This window comes from Herpailurus yagouaroundi, unplaced genomic scaffold (genome assembly GCF_014898765.1).
Source record: "Herpailurus yagouaroundi ecotype Mexico unplaced genomic scaffold, PumYag 29, whole genome shotgun sequence".
Lineage (NCBI taxonomy): Eukaryota > Metazoa > Chordata > Mammalia > Carnivora > Felidae > Herpailurus > Herpailurus yagouaroundi.
The window spans coordinates 62,936,443-62,951,883 of record NW_024412377.1 but is presented as its reverse complement, the minus strand read 5'-3'; the positions used below and the strand labels follow the sequence as shown (position 1 = coordinate 62,951,883).

At 51.7% G+C, this 15,441-nt stretch overlaps 1 protein-coding gene across 2 annotated transcripts in view; it reads right to left on the bottom strand.

Moving 5' to 3' along the window:
- ERGIC1 (endoplasmic reticulum-golgi intermediate compartment 1) overlaps nt 1–15,441 on the bottom strand; it is a 103,593-nt gene that overhangs the window by 11,535 nt on the left and 76,617 nt on the right. The window contains exons 4-8 of one of the 2 annotated variants that reach the window (XM_040445103.1): nt 13,720–13,824; nt 8,843–8,903; nt 4,528–4,628; nt 1,600–1,722; nt 485–545 (exon numbers count right to left, since the gene is read on the bottom strand). In XM_040445103.1, the coding sequence (XP_040301037.1) occupies nt 485–545; nt 1,600–1,722; nt 4,528–4,628; nt 8,843–8,903; nt 13,720–13,824 (451 nt within the window). The remainder of the gene's footprint in view (nt 1–484; nt 546–1,599; nt 1,723–4,527; nt 4,629–8,842; nt 8,904–13,719; nt 13,825–15,441) is intronic. The other variant, XM_040445111.1, reaches the window with a different exon arrangement.

The following is a 15,441-nucleotide window of genomic DNA, read 5'->3' as shown; positions in this document are numbered from 1 at the left end:
GGCATTCTAGAAGGCAAAAAGCTTCCATTTGATGATCTCCTTTGAGCCCCATGAGGCCTGGGAGGCAGGGAGAGCAGGAACTGTTATTCCTTTTTAATGGATTATAAGACAGAGACGTTGTTGTGGACATCGGACCTTTTTGCCTCTTAGTATCCACCCCTCTGTTTTCTAGTAACTGACCCCTGATTTTTCTCTTGGGGAGTCCCATCCCCTCATAATGTTTGTCTTCTTCATCTGGCTGGGGTCAGCGGGTTGGAAGTCCTTTCATTCTTTAGGCCACAAGGCTGGCATGGGAATGAAGCAGGGCCAGTGACAGCACTACCTTATCCAGGACTCAGGTCGAATTACTGAGAAAGAGGCACTTTCTATGAGTGAATTCTATTTGAAAATGAAGCCGGTACGGAGGAAAGCAGGATTTAAAAAAAAAAAGCCTATTCTAGACAATATTTGTGCCTGGATACAGCCATGCCTGAGGCTTACTTACCCCTCAAGCCAGCTGGACATGGGGCTGTCTTTTCTGTAACAGAGTCCTGACTAATACAAACCTAGTGGGAGCCAGAAATGAAAGATCCGGGACTAAGACCCCTGATCTTCAATCATTATTAAAAGTATAAAGAGGTACAAGGGGAGAAGGGCCTCTTAGTCTCAGTCTCCAAATCTGTGAGGTAGGGATAATCACCCCATCTCTCCCACCTCCGCTGCCTCTGGCTTACCAAACATCTCCGGGCCACCTGGCTGAAGCAGGATGCTGCGAGCCTGCTTTTCTGCCCCCAAGGACACTTTGAATGGAAGGCCAGGAAACAGTATACTTAATAGAAATACTCAGTATCGGGGCGCCTGGGTGGCGCAGTGGGTTAAGCGTCCGACTTCAGCCAGGTCACGATCTCGCGGTCCGTGAGTTCGAGCCCCGCGTCGGGCTCTGGGCTGACGGCTCAGAGCCTGGAGCCTGTTTCCGATTCTGTGTCTCCCTCTCTCTCTGCCCCTCCCCCGTTCATGCTCTGTCTCTCTCTGTCCCAAAAATAAATAAACGTTGAAAAAAAAAAAATTTTAGAAATACTCAGTATCAAAGAAAAATGACATCAGCCTGAAGCTGCTTCACAGAAAACTGGACTTGATGGAGACAACGGCAAGAAAGAAAAGAAAAGAGAGAGGGTGAGAGAGAAAGAAAGGGAGGAAGGAAGGGAGAAAATAAAGAGAAGAGAATGCAAGCAGGAAAGAAAGAAAAAAACCTGACAATATCAGCAGTTATAGTTGGAAAACAGACATAGGAAAAAAATGAGTTAAATTTTTTTTAAATTTTCCACAGAAAAGGATAAACCCTGCTAAACCCATAAAAAAAAATAAAAAACTGGAGAAAATCACAAACATCTAATTGACCCATATAAAAACCTGCTTAACAAACTAAATAGACTTAGTGATAAACCTCTTTGGCAAATATTTTCTGGATGACATGATTCTGATAACATTTCTAAACATCCTGGGGATCACAACCTCCTGTGTACAGCCTAGGATCCTAGCCCTGCAGGCTGCATCCCATTCTTTTAGAACCAGGAGTGCTGCCGAGAGAAGGAGCCCACGGCAGGCGCCCCACCTACTCACCGTGGTGATGAACCTGTACAGAGGTTGCCGTCTCTCTGTGTATTTGACCGTGATGGGGCTAAGGTCATAGCGGAACCAGATGGCGGGAATGATGCGGCCTGTGTGGCTGTAGGCTACGTACTCCTGGGGTGAAGGAAGAGAGAACGGGGATGTGAGAATCAGATGTATGAGCCATGTCTCATGGTGGGCGGGGGCTGGAATGCAGAGGGTCCCCCGCCAACCCCTAAGAATGGGCTTTCCTCTCTCCCTCTTGCCTGGAGCCAGACTCTACCAGTTCGTCTCACCCCTTTTCCTAGAGGCTCTGCTCTCAGTGTCTGGATGGGCAACATTCCTGGGGACGTTTTCAACCCTTTTGGCTGCTTGGAAATTGACTGTATGACCTATGGAAGCTGCACCAGAATCAGAGAGCAGAGATGCAAAAGAACAGGTGTGATTTGGGCTCCATCTGAGTAAAGGCCTACTTCCCCCTTTAACTCCTGGGTATGCAAAACCCATTCATTTACTCACTGATTATTATTTTTTTTTAGGTTTATTTATTTTGAGATAGAGAACAAATGTGAGTGGGGAGGGGCAGAGAGAGAGGGAGACAGAAAATCCTAAACAGGCTCCATGCTGTCAGTGCAGAGCCCCACACGGGGCTCGATCCCACGAACTGTGAGATTATGACCTGAGCCCAAATCGAGACTCAGATGCCCAGCTGACTGAGTCACCCAGGCACCCCTACTCATTGATTGTTTACTGAGCACCTCTCCCGTGTGCTGGCACCCCTGCTGGCTGCTGGGGACTCTAAGGGTGTAAGCCCTGCCCCATCCCCAGAGCGGGTTGTCGGGGGAGGTAGGTGTCACAATCTGGAAAGGATGCTGATGTAAAAGAGTATCTCCAATACTGTCACATTACGCACGCAGTGATACAGAGACATGGAGTGCTACAGGGCCAGGAACAAATGACCAATTCTCCCCAGGGTTTGTGGAAGGCTTAGTGAAGAGGGGGCATTCTAGGTCACACAGGACATCCTTGGGTGTGTGTGTGTGTGTGTGTGTGTGTGTGTGTGTGTGTGTGTGTAAGAGATATGAGCATAAAGGCCATGTAGGGAGTGGGCTTCTTCAAAGAAGTAACACAAACTGCAAAGAGAGAGGGACCCTAAGACAAGGCTTCCTGAGACAGCACCTGGCTGGGTAGGATTAGAAGGCGGCTAGGAGCTGAACTGATGTGTGTCCCCTCTGATCTGGGCATTTGCTGGACACTTCTGGGCTACTCTCATTCGTCTACAATAACTGTAGACTGGACTCGACCACAGGGGAGCCCCCAATCCCAAATGCTAGGCCCCAAGCTCTGAAGCTTCTCCAGGGATGATCCAAGACCACCCCCCCTCCTCCCCCCCACCCCCGCCCACTGATGGATTGCCATCGGCTCTGACAGGCACGGCCCTGTTTGTTCCCAGAGCAGGCTGGGGCCAAGGCCACAGAGAGAGCTGAGCAAGCTGTCCTGGCTGCTGGGCCTTTGCCAAAGCCTCGGGGGAAGGAGCCTTGGACAAAACAAGATGAGCTTTCTCCAGGGAGAGCTGATGGGGCAGGGTGACTGTCTGGGTCAAAGCCCAGAGATGAGGGATAGAGGAAAATAATGAAAAGTAGCAGCAGTAGGTACCATTTACCCAAAGCCTCCTTTGTGGACAAAGCAGTTTTCAAGACATTGCCTCATTTGATGGCAATCTTATCAGGTGCACCATCCTCATTTCACAAATGAGTAAACAGAGGCATAGAGCAGTTGGGTGACTTGTCCCAGGCCATACAACTAGCAAGTGACTGAGCCGGGTCTGAACCAGCAGTCTGCTCCAGCCCCACCTCTTCTGCTCAGACTGTGTCCACGTTCTCCCAGCCACTGGATGTTGTCAGCACTTGACAGTTACAATGAGATGCCCTTCAAGAAACAGTGAGTGAAAGAAAGAGAACTCGCTTTGGAAAGTTACACTAGAACATCAGCACAGGGACCCCAGGTCGCCTGGGAGAGAGCAGCTCTCAGACCAACAGACTCAAGGGCCCCTGTTCAGACTGAGTGGGTGATGGGATCAAGATGCCAGGCTCTGGAGCCAAAGGAGAACCTTGTTCTAGTCCCCACTTGGCCACTTTGTAGCTCTATAACTACATCTCAGTGCCTCAGTGGCCAAATCTGTAAAATGGGGACAAACGGAGCTGTCACGGTGACTGAAAATGATGGTGGAGGTAGAGAGCTTAGCGTCATAGCTGACCCATAGCTAGTGCTCAGTAAATGGTAGCTACTACTCTATTATTATTAACTGAGCTAAACAAGGCATCACCTATAAGGGGTTTAGCAGCCCTGGAACAGAAGAAAAAGGAGAGTCCTGGTGATAAAGGGATCCACCGGGGGTGCCTCAACTAACATGTTTCAAGCATTCATGTTCATTGGCAGGGTCAACTCTGGGGAGGCCAGAGGCTGTCTCAGCTTGAAACAACTGTCAGTCACCCTATTCTGCTGGCTCTGACCATGCTCTGCTGCCCACCAAGGCCTACCTGCTTCTCCATGACTTTGAGTGCTGGCGTCCTAGGACGTTCCTGTTAACCGATGGCCAACTGGTATGATTCAAGGTCCTTGTGATCCTGGATAAAGTGCTTGTACCCTGAGAACCGGAGCATCTGTCGTGTGTTGACCTATCAGGATCCTGAGTCTAAAGGACTGGGGCCAGATGCAAGGCTCTTTCTCAACAGATCACATCCTATGTCCTGGTTAGATTTCCTCCCTTTGACTCTGAGACTGGCCTCTCATCTTTACCCAGGGGCAGAGCCTGGCCAGAGCAGCCACAGGAAAGGCCCCCAGATAGAACCCAGCGGGAATTTGCTCAGACACTTGTCGCCTCTGCTTTTGGCCAGCAGAGGGTGCAGTTGCACGCAGCTGGGCCCACCAACTGAGTACCTTGTTGGCCACCGTGTACTGGTAAGAGTACCGTTGCTTGCCGCTCTTGTCCTCGTAAACCGTGGGCACGATCTTCAAGATGTAGTCGTGGGAGGCGAGAGCTGCAGGAAGGACACAGCAGGATGAGGCAGGGGGACAGGCACTGACCAGCCGGCAGCTCTTTCTATGCCAATTCAATTCTAAACCTGCTTGGCATTGCTGGGAGGCTGTTTCCAAATTTTCATTGCCAAACAGCCCTTCTTCGTTCCCCCGCTCTGGACACCAGGAATTGAGAGACTCCATCTATCAGGATCTTTACTCCTGCATTGTGTATGATATTAAAATTCTGGAAACAACCCAAATGTCCATCAACAGGGCAACCGTTGAAAGGTGGGTACTGCGAGAAGCCACGCCCCAAGAGGTATTGTTACACAAAAAGAACTAAGTTGCAGAATGGAGTGGATAACCTGTTTCCATGTACTGGGGGGCAGGGAAAACTCACTCTCTACGCAGGAAGGTATAGAATTTTCTAGAAAGACACCCAAGAAACTATTAGCAATTTTAGTCCCTGGGGAAGAAGGCAGGATTTGATAAAGATCACATTTCATTGTGCACCCCCTGTCCTGTTTGAATATTGTTGCTTTTGAAGCAATAAAAGTTTCAAAAAGAGCCCACAAACCAGAAAAACAGTATTTATGAAGAATCCATTTCTTTCCCCATTTTCAGTGAACGGAAGATCAGTTCTCCCTCCGCCTGGCCCTGTCATATTCCACCCTGACCCACCACTGCTGGATGCGGGGAGGCTGCAAAGGGCAGGGACTGTGCCTTACTCATCTCTTGTCCCGGAACCCTGCACAGGGCCTGGCTCAGAGCGCACAGCGTCAAGTGCTTACTAAATGAATGAACGGATGGAGGGATGGCTGGCCGGCCAGAGGAATGAATGGAGAACAGATGAATCAGCTTCTGATAAGCATGAGGTAACCGGAATCAAACACGAGGCAGATAGAATGCTGGCCCAAAGCTGCCAAATGTCACCCAGGAAAGGTGTGAATTCCCTTGCACCTTCTGGGAGATTCTGAGAAGCCCAAAGACCCTTCTGTGGTTGCCTTCTACAGTCTCAGGTCAGGGATCATGGATATAAAAGCGCACGGGAATTTAGCCTTGAGTTTTCGAATCCTGGTCTACTGGCTGAATCAGTTCTGAGTCCTTGGACTTCCTTGCTGTAAGAGGGTAGGGGGTGTAGATGACAGCCATGGCCTCTTCCTGCTAATACTGCATCTTGGTGAGAAAAGGGTAGTGCTTCCTGAATTGTCTTGAGACCTGAGCCCTCTGAAAACCTCAGAAAAGCCCTGCAGCTTCAGGTCTGAGCCCATGAAGATCCCAATACCCCACTTTCTCAAACCTGCTGTGGTCCTCGGGTATCAGGAGCAGTAGAGTTACCCAGGATTTAAAAGGCAGACCCCTGGGCCTCACCCCTGGAGATCCCTGCTCAGTGGTTCTGGAGTGGGGCTCAGAATCTGCATTTGAGATACAGCGCTCCAGATGCCCAACACCCCAGGTTAAAAACTTGAGGGAAGGAAAGAGTGAACGCCTTATGAAAAATCACACTCGTGGAAGTTCTGTTACAATTTGTACAAAATACAGAGGATCCTAAAAAGAAAAACTAAAACCGCCCACAAATCCGCCATCCACAGAAAACCATGGGTTCACGTTCTTGCGTATAAACTGCTAGACTTATACATATATTCATGTCTTCCTAAAATTCGATCATACCGTACCTTTTTTCTAAGTACTAAACACCACAGATCCCATTTTAGGCCCAAGACACAGAAGGTAAGCTCTGTAAGTGTTTCTTTTATTTGCTGCAAAATCCTCTAGCACAGGGCCTGGCACATAGTACGTCCTCAATAAACGTTTGCTGCCTGAAAGCCAGCAGAGGTCTGACACATCATGGTCAGTGGCTGCACGCAACTCCCAGCGCAGCCCCGTAAATGTACTCAACCGACCCCCCCGACCCCATGGCTAGACACTGACGCTGTTCCTCATTTGCACTCTTGTAAACAATGACCTAATGAACATTATTTTCCTAAATCTGTGCACACTCTCTTAATTATTTCCTTAGCTTACTCTCCTATGAGTAGAAATGATGACTCAAAGGCAATGACCATATTTAGGGCCTTTGATAGCCTTTGCCAAATGCCCACTAGAGACACCGCACCTAATTCCACCCACATGGATTCCTCGTCAGTGGACCCCCTCCAAGGGGCTGCTGGCTCCCACCTGATCCTGTCAGGCCCACGTACCCTTTCGCTCCCTCCCAACAGCTTATTATGGAAAAATTCAAACACAGAAAAAATGGGGAATCATATTATGAGCCCCACATACCTTATTCCCCAGGTTCAGCAATTAACAACACACGGCCGATTTTGCTTCATCCCTACCCTACTGTTCCCCCCCCACACACCCCATTTTATTTTGAAGCAAATCCCAGACATCACATCAATTCATCCACAGATATTTTAGTTATGTCTCCATAAAAGATAAAGACTCTTAAAAAACAAAACACAACAACCACAATGTCATCATCATGGCTAAAACATCGACAATCACTCCTCAGGAGGAAAACAGGTCACTCCAAGTGGGGGTTACTTTAGACGAGATGCTCAGGGAGGGCCTCTGGGAGGTGGTGGCTTTTGAGCGGAGACCTATATGACAGCCCTCAGTGGGAAGGTCTGGGAGCAGAGAGGGCAGGCAGCAAAGGCAAAGCCCTGGCAGGGACACCAAGCTAGAGGGCCGAGGGAAGGAAAAGCCAGCCCTACCCCTGGCTGCCTGTTGTCTGATCTAATGCATTTTCCTTCCCACGGAAGCCAGCCTGGGATGGCTTTCGTCACTAGCCCTGGGGCAGGCAGGGTTTTCTGCGCATACGCTCTGGTTCCTTTCCTCGCTCGGTTCTATTTCAATATCAGGCCGCCGAGGGGTCCATGCTAACTGCAAGTGCACGTGGATGGCCGCCTTGGGATGGCGCGCTGCCCTTACCCAGAACTGCAATGATTACACCACCACCGGAAGGATCATCACCCTCACTTACAATCAGACATTTGCGTGAAAAGAAGAAGGTACTGCTCACACTCATATGCTGCAGGAGGCGGCACGGAACGGGCGCGCACCCAGGGGGAAAGCATCGGGATAATGTAAATAAAGCAAAGACCGCAAATATCACAGACATTACCGGAATGGTAAAAAACTAGAAAAAACTAGACAGACATTTTCCACGAGAAGACAATGCCTTAATAGAGCACAGCAGAGCTGCTAGATGGGCGACCATGCCTCTGTCACCACTGGAAAAACTGTACAAAAATTGTGGTTAACGTAACAACGTCAAGTACAAAAGTCAGAAGGTAAACTGCTGTCTACTTGCTTTGAAAAAATGACCTCCGCTGATGGACAAGGGTTCACGGGGACACGGAAAAATGAAAAGTGTGATTTGTTGTGGCGGGGGGGGGGGGGGGGAAGGGTAGGTCATGGACAGCTGTTTTCTTTTGCGTGAATTTCTGACTATCAGAGAGAACAGTGTATTTTAAGAAACAATGAGAAAAGCCTTATGGGTAAAAAAAAAAAAAGTGAGCTCAGGTGAGGAAATAAGTCAAGGTAACCTGTCTTGCAGGATCCAGCAGATGAATGCATTTAAGCAGACGCACCACCTGGACCCATTCTGTGCGTGCATCCGTGGCCCTAGGTGTGTGCACGTGTGCATGTGTAGGTGTGTAAACATTCATTAGATGAGGCCACAGACAGCTGTGTACATACGTGTGTCAGCGTGTAAAGACATGGAGCCCTCTTTACTTCGGCCAAGATGCCAGAATGCTGAGGGGGTAGACAGCTCAGGGAGGGGGCACTGGTGGGTGGGAGGGGCTCAACCAGGAGGAGAGTATGGGGTTGGGGGGCGGCCCAGGTGGTCAGACCTGACTGGGCCATCCACAGCCCTGTTCTCACAGTGCCACTGGAACCAAAATGAACTCTGGCTCTGCCATGACTCCCTGTGGGGATCTTAGGTGATTATATTGCCTAAGAACAATCATGTGGCATGAGAACAATAATGATGATAACAGCTGGTATTCACTGAGCACTTATGATGTTGCCTAGGGCTGTCACATACTTTCCCCCGGGGGGCACAGGTCCCCTCCTCTGTAAGACGGGGCTGGTTCCACCTTCCTCACAGGCCAGCTGTGGGAACGAACGAAGCATTAACAGCTCTGCTCATGGTGAGTGCTTGATAAATAAATGTTCCCTTCTTCTCCCCCTTTCCCCGCCCCCAGTGGGGATATGGGATACATACGGTTGGAGGTGAGTCTGTCTGCTCCCCCGAGAGCGTTGAAAGCTCCATGGACATTCTGGACCTGTGGAGAAGCACAGTGAGGGGGCTGACCTCAGAATGCCACCACTTCCAGGTATAGCCCTGGCCGTGAGGGGACGGCCAGGTGCGACCTGGTTTAGGGACTTTACCCAGCATGGTCTGTCTCGTAGAGAAGCTGTGGGGAGCAAGAGAGAGACACGGGACGGGTCTGGCACCTGGCAGGCACTAGCTTGCTTCCCATCTTGGGTACCTCTAATGTGCCATTCTGTCCTGTGTACTTCTAGCCATCTCATTTAATGCCCCTAATGATGTACTGTTGACCCCATTTTACAGAAGAGCAGACCAAGGCTTGGAGAAGCACTGAAACTTGTCCAGCATCACACGGCTGATAACTGGCTGAGCCAAACTCCAAATTCAGGTATCTGACCTCAAGCCTGAGCTCTTCCATCAAGGCACTCAGGAAATACAAGTACAGGTGAGTCTAGGTCCCAGCACATGCCTCCTGAGATCCTCTACAGCTCACAGTTCTCTGAGGACCCAGGGCTGCTGGCCTCACTGTATCTGCTACAGAGAACATATAGCAGTCGTGGGGCTGAAGGCCACACACTACCTCTTCTCTGATGATGAGGGGAAACCACGTCAGCCATAGGAAAGTCTAAGGCAGGGCAAGGCATGGGGCACATGGGGCATGCCAGCATGGGCATGGTTAACAGGAGTTGCCAACGTAGACACCCTGGAGGGCTTCTTGGAGGCAGTGACACTGACACCCAGGAAAGTGGGAAGTTAATCAGGCAAGCAGCATGTGTGAAGGCATGAGCCTGGAGACTGAGGAATAAACAGAGGCCTGTGTGGCCCCAGAGGAAGGAGGTAAGAAGCAGGAAGTAGGGAGGTCAGAGAGGAGGTGAGAACAGGCTCCTGCAGAGAGGGCCACTTCAGGAAGAGTGGGAAGTAGCTGGGTGGCCTGATCTTTGATCCTGGTCTCAGGTGGCTGACGTCTATCGAGCACTTAACAGAGCTGCATACCCTTAACAAGTCCAAAGAAAAGGAAAATCTGTCCAGTGCTGCCTTAGGGAATGACAATCTGACGACTTGGTTTCTAACCCAAGAAGATAGTGGTTATGGACACGAGAGTGAGAATGTTCCCTCCCACAGTCACGTGTCATGGTTTTATGTCACATTCATTTGTATGATCATTTGATTAACTTCTGTTTTCCCCTCTAGACTGTAGGTTCCACAAGAGCAGGGACCGTGCTTGTCCTCAGCAACGTGCACAAGGCACATCACGTGCCTAATAGGTGCTCAAGAAATATTTGTCGCATGGATGATGGATAATGGATGGGTAGATGGAGCCTCAGTTGTTTTGGGTTTTTTCCACTTAAAGAAAATCCTATTTCCACCATAGCCATGACCAAGAAGAAGGCTGTTACTGCCCTGCTCTGTCCACAGCACACAACAACACAAGACTGCCCCCTCTCCTACCCATCTGTCCCCTTCCTTTCTCCCTGCTACCCAGCCTCAGTCCGCGCCCTGGCTCCCCTGGCCCTGGCTGCAGCCCTTCCGTCACCTCCACTCTGGCCTCACGGCCATCCTCCACACAGCAGGCGGGTGCTCTAACACACCAACCTGCCCGAATCTAGTAAAACTCAGCTCTCTGCTCCCATCCCAGGACACTTCCGCACCCTCTCTGCCAACTCCGAGGAGCGCTCACTTCCCAGGCTTCATTACAGAACACCATTCTGATGATGTGGACACCTGCTGATTCATTTTTTCTAAAATAACCTTGCGGCTCTTTTATATGAAAATGACCAACTGGGCGTGTCCTAGAGTGGGAGATGTGGGAGATGCCCCTTTGCCCATGAGACTTCCCTGTGAGCCTGGCCAAATCCTCACTCTCAGGGCTTGACTTACATGTCACCTGAGAGGTCACCTCCCTGACCTCCCAGGCTGGGAGGTACCCTGTCCCTGCTCCCATATCACTGCCCAGAATCCTCTGCCTCTCTTGTCCTTAGTCCTCCTTGTCCTATATCATCATGTTTATTTGTTTGATCTTTTCTTCTTTTGAGAGCAAGAACCCTGTATTGTTTACCCATCATGTAGCCCCAGGGCCTGGCACAGAGCAGAAATTTCAAGAGGGTCTGACGGATCCATGACTATATGGGGCACGGTGACAGAAGACCTGGGGCCAGACATATCTGGTTTCTTAGAAGCTGTGTGACCTTGGGCAAGCTACTGAATCCCTCTGACCCAGTTTTCTCATCAGGAAAAATAAATGCCATCCACTATCCTTGAGGGGAGTTTTTGTGAGGATTCAACAAGATGTCATCTGTAATGTTGCTCTCTAGGTAAGAAAGTGCAGGCTTCCGGGGTCAAAACCTCCCACAGGGAAGGAGTGTGGTGTGGTACAAAGACTGGGTTTGAACTCTGCCTGTGCAGAGCTGAGTGACCCTGGACTCACGACTCCACGTGTCAGTTTCCTCCTGTGCCCACTAGAGTTCACAGAGACCACCTTCCCAGGGCTGTGGTGCAGATTTGGTGAGCTGGTGGGTCCAAAGGCAGCTAAGAGACTGCCCAACACCTCGTATGTGGAGGGCCCACTGCCTAATACATGCTTGTGGTTTGTTAGCTACTGTCCCACTGGGGGTGGTGACCACCCCACATCCTGTCTCCTTCGTGGCCGTGTGAGCCCCTCAAGGGCTGGCAGCATGCCTTTTTTTTTGTTGTTTAATTTTTTAATGTTTGTTTATTTCTGAGAGACAGAGTGTGAGCAGGGGAGGGGCAGAGAGAGAGGGAGACACAGAATCGGAAGCAGGCTCCAGGCTCTGAGCCGTCAGCACAGAGCCCGACGCGGGGCCTGAGCTCACAAACCGTGAGATCATGACTCATGACTTGAGCCGAAGTCGGACGCTTAACCGACTGAGCCACCCCGGCGCCCCAGGGCTGGCAGCATGCTTTATCTTGCAGGGCCTGGTGCAGAGTGAGGGTACAAATAGCAACAACAGTGGTAATAGCTCATTTCACTGACCACTTACTCTGTGCCTGGCAGTGTTCTAAGGGCTTTGTGTGCATGAATTTGTTTTATCTCCACTACGATCCTATCAGGCGGGAACTATTACTCTCCCCATTTTACAGATGGGATGACTGAGGCCCACCAGGACTAAATACTTTATCCAAGGTCACACAACTAGTAAGTGGTGGAGCCACGATTTGAATCCAGAAAGACAGGCTAGGAACCTCCGCACGACAACCCCCTGAATGGAGAGATGGGATGATATGCGTGGTGAACCCTGTGTGAAGTGAGTCCATAGTCCTGGGGCAGGCCGAGTGTGTAGTTAGGGAGTCTGGCTCATGGCACTCAGGGAGGCCAGGATCTCTCTGTTCCTAAGCCCTATCTCCAAGAGGAAAAATCTCTGTGATTTCCAAAGGGACTGGAAAGGTGATGATTGGGCCACTCAGGCCGGGCACAAGGGGCCATGTGCAGTGGAGAGAGGAGGTGTGAGCATGCACACGTGCTTAAGGGGCAGTATGCACTCAAGAGGGTGCATGGGGACGCAGAACCAGCAGTGTGGCCTGAAACCAGACTGTTGATTCAAACTCAGGCTCTGTGACAGACTGCACCCTCCCTGTGCCTCAATTTCCTCCCCTGTAAAATGGAGAAAATAAAGTACCCACCTCTTGGGCTGCTAAGCATGAAGAAGGTCATGCTTATAAAGAACAGTGCTTGGCAGGTTCACGTGAGTGGGGCAGTGCAGGCACGAGCGTGTATGTGAGACCTTCCAACGTGGGTGAGTCTGCGCACTTCCGGGTGGTGTGTGTGAGCTGTGTTTGTGCCAGGGTCTGAGCGTGTGTCCACCTGGTATGTGTGCTTAGGGATGGATCTTAGGGTGTACGTAGGAGCGCAGGTATGTCTGGGCATACCTTTCAGTGTGTGTGATGCGTGTGTGCATATAAGTGGCATAATGTTGTGTGTGCTGGGCTTGCGGGCCTGTGTGAGCCCCATGTGCACACCACCATTCCTGGAGGGACCCCACCCCCCAGCACCCTCAACCAGGATCCGGGATTCTCATCAAGCAAGGCTTGGGGACAGGACCTGGGGTCCCGATCCCAGCACTGTGGCTGGAGCAATACTTCCCCGCTCTGAGCCGCAATTCCAGAATCCACCTTGGATGTTCTATCCAAGCTCCCCTGCCTGAGGCTGGTGGGGGGGGGGGGGGGCCCCCTTGGTTTCCCCCCCCCCCCCCCGCGGCCGGGGGGGGGGGGGGGGGGGGGGGGCGCGCCTGTGTTCCGTCCCCTCACACTGCTGCCATGGGTAGGGAGCTGCTGGGCCAGGCCCGCTGAAGGCGGCCCTCTCCATCATAACAAGGACTGTCAGAAGGCTTCGCCCACTGTGTTACCCCTATTTAGTGGGCGTGGGTACTGGGCTGGAAGGCAGAAAGGGCCACAGAGGGGAGCGGGCCGGACTCTGGCATCAAACAGATCTGCTGGCAGACCCTGGACAAGAGGCTTCTCTCGGCCCAGCTCCATGACTGTAACACGCGGTGCCTCCTTGTGCCTCATAAGGCTGTGCCAGCACGGAGAAAGCACCAGCACTTAGTACTTGCTCATGAAAAGCAAGACCCTTTCCCCAGCCTCCAGGTCTCAACCCAAGGTTCCAAGTCCAGTGCACTGTCAATAAAACTGCAGTCGCACCACCCCCAGAAGGAATGATACAGAGGAGCTGTTTGACAGAGCAGAGACTCAGAGGAGGTGACCCCTCTACACGTCATCTCTGTGTGCCCAGAGAGGACAGAAGGCTCCGGGTGACACAGCCGCCTCGCTGTATGCCCACCCCAGTCATGTCACCTTGAGTGTGCCCTGCTCACCTGCAGTGTGTCCCCAAAGGAGAGCTTGTGGATGACATGGGTCATGTCCGGGTTCTGTGGCTGGGCTGTGGCACTGTGTGTAGACACGTGGAAGTTGCCTGGGACCTGGGGGGAGAGATACAGGTTTCAGGAGTGTCGTTGGCTGCCGCAGAGGGTGGGCTGCAGGTCTTCACTCTGGTGTCGGACAGATCTGGATTTGGATCCCAGCCTGGTCCAAGCCATGGGACTCTGAAGGAGCCGCCGCCCTTCCCTGAGCCTCAGGTTCCTCATCCGCAGAATGGGCGCGGTAGCAGAAGCTACCCGAGGGGGCTGCTGGGATTTTGGGAGGAGGAAATACATGTGAGGCATCCAGCTGGGCCCCTGGCACAGGCCAGAGCTCGAAATGGCAGCTGCGCACCAACTTCCTGGCTGTCGGCCCCATAGCAGGTTGAGACCCACGGACCAACCGAACCTGCTCAAAATCCAAATCAACACCACCGTTCACCCCACTTTGCCCCATCACCTTAGGCTGGGGGATCCTTGAAGGCACGGCTGTGGTGGCCTCCTCTCCTCCCTGGGCCTTGAGGCCCTGGCAGAGCACAGCCCAGGAGAGGCACTGATATCCTGTGACCAGGACCTCCCTGGGTTCTGCTGGGGCATCTCTGTTGCACTAAGAGGCCCCTCCTCCACCAAGCTACTCAGGCCAAGCCCTTGGGATCATCCTGGCCCCCTACCTTTCCCTCACACCTGGCCTCCTGCTCACCAGGAAAGGCTGTCCGCTCCACCCTCACGACATGTAGCATCTGACCTTCTCAAGCCTCCAGTGCTCCCCTGGGGCAGCTTCCTTACTGGGCCCCCAGCTTGCACCCTTGGCACTCACAGGCCCTCCCCCAACAACAGCCAGAGGGGTCCTTTTGAACCCTACCTCTGATCGTGTCACTCCTCTGCTCACAACCTCCTTTGTGTACTCCCTCTGGCCGGGAACGGCCTACCGTGGAGGTCCTACCTCGGTCCTTCGTACTTGTGACCCCTTCCTGGAACCCTCTTTGACATGGCTCTCCCCTCCCTGTTTTCCCTCAGGCCTCTGCTCGGGGAGCCCCCTGACCCCGACTCCCCAAACCTGTGGCCTGCTAAAGCACTCAGCAGCACCTGCTACCGTATCTTTATCTCGTTCTATTCTGCTTCCTCACCGGGGACCGTAAGCTCCACGCTGGTAGGGAGTTGTGTCTGATTTGCTCTGCACTCCCCAGACCCTGGTAGATGCCCACTACATTAGGTACTGGATGAACGAACAAACCAAAGAAAGACATTAGTTCTTAAAATAGCATTTGTGGGGCACCTGGGTGACACAGTCAGTTAAGTGTCTGACTCTTGATCTCGGCTCAGGTCATGATCTCACGGTTCATGAGATGGAGCCCCGCACCGGGCTCTGTGCTGATGGTGCAGAGCCTGCTTTGGATCCTGTCTCTCCTTCTCTCTGCCCCTCCCCCACTTGTGCTCGCCCGCTTGGGCTCTCTCGCGCGCGTTCTCTCTCTCAAAATAAATAAACATTGAAAAACTGTTCTAAATAAAAAGTAAATAAATTCTGGAAATAGCATTTTTGATTGTGACATCTGGTAATTTCTATTTTACAGAAAAGAAAACTAAGGCTCGGAACAGTGAAGACACTTGCTAAGAAACATGCCAAGAGCTGTGGTTTGAACTCAGGGATGCTGGCCTCCAGACTCCGCACACTGGCCTGTG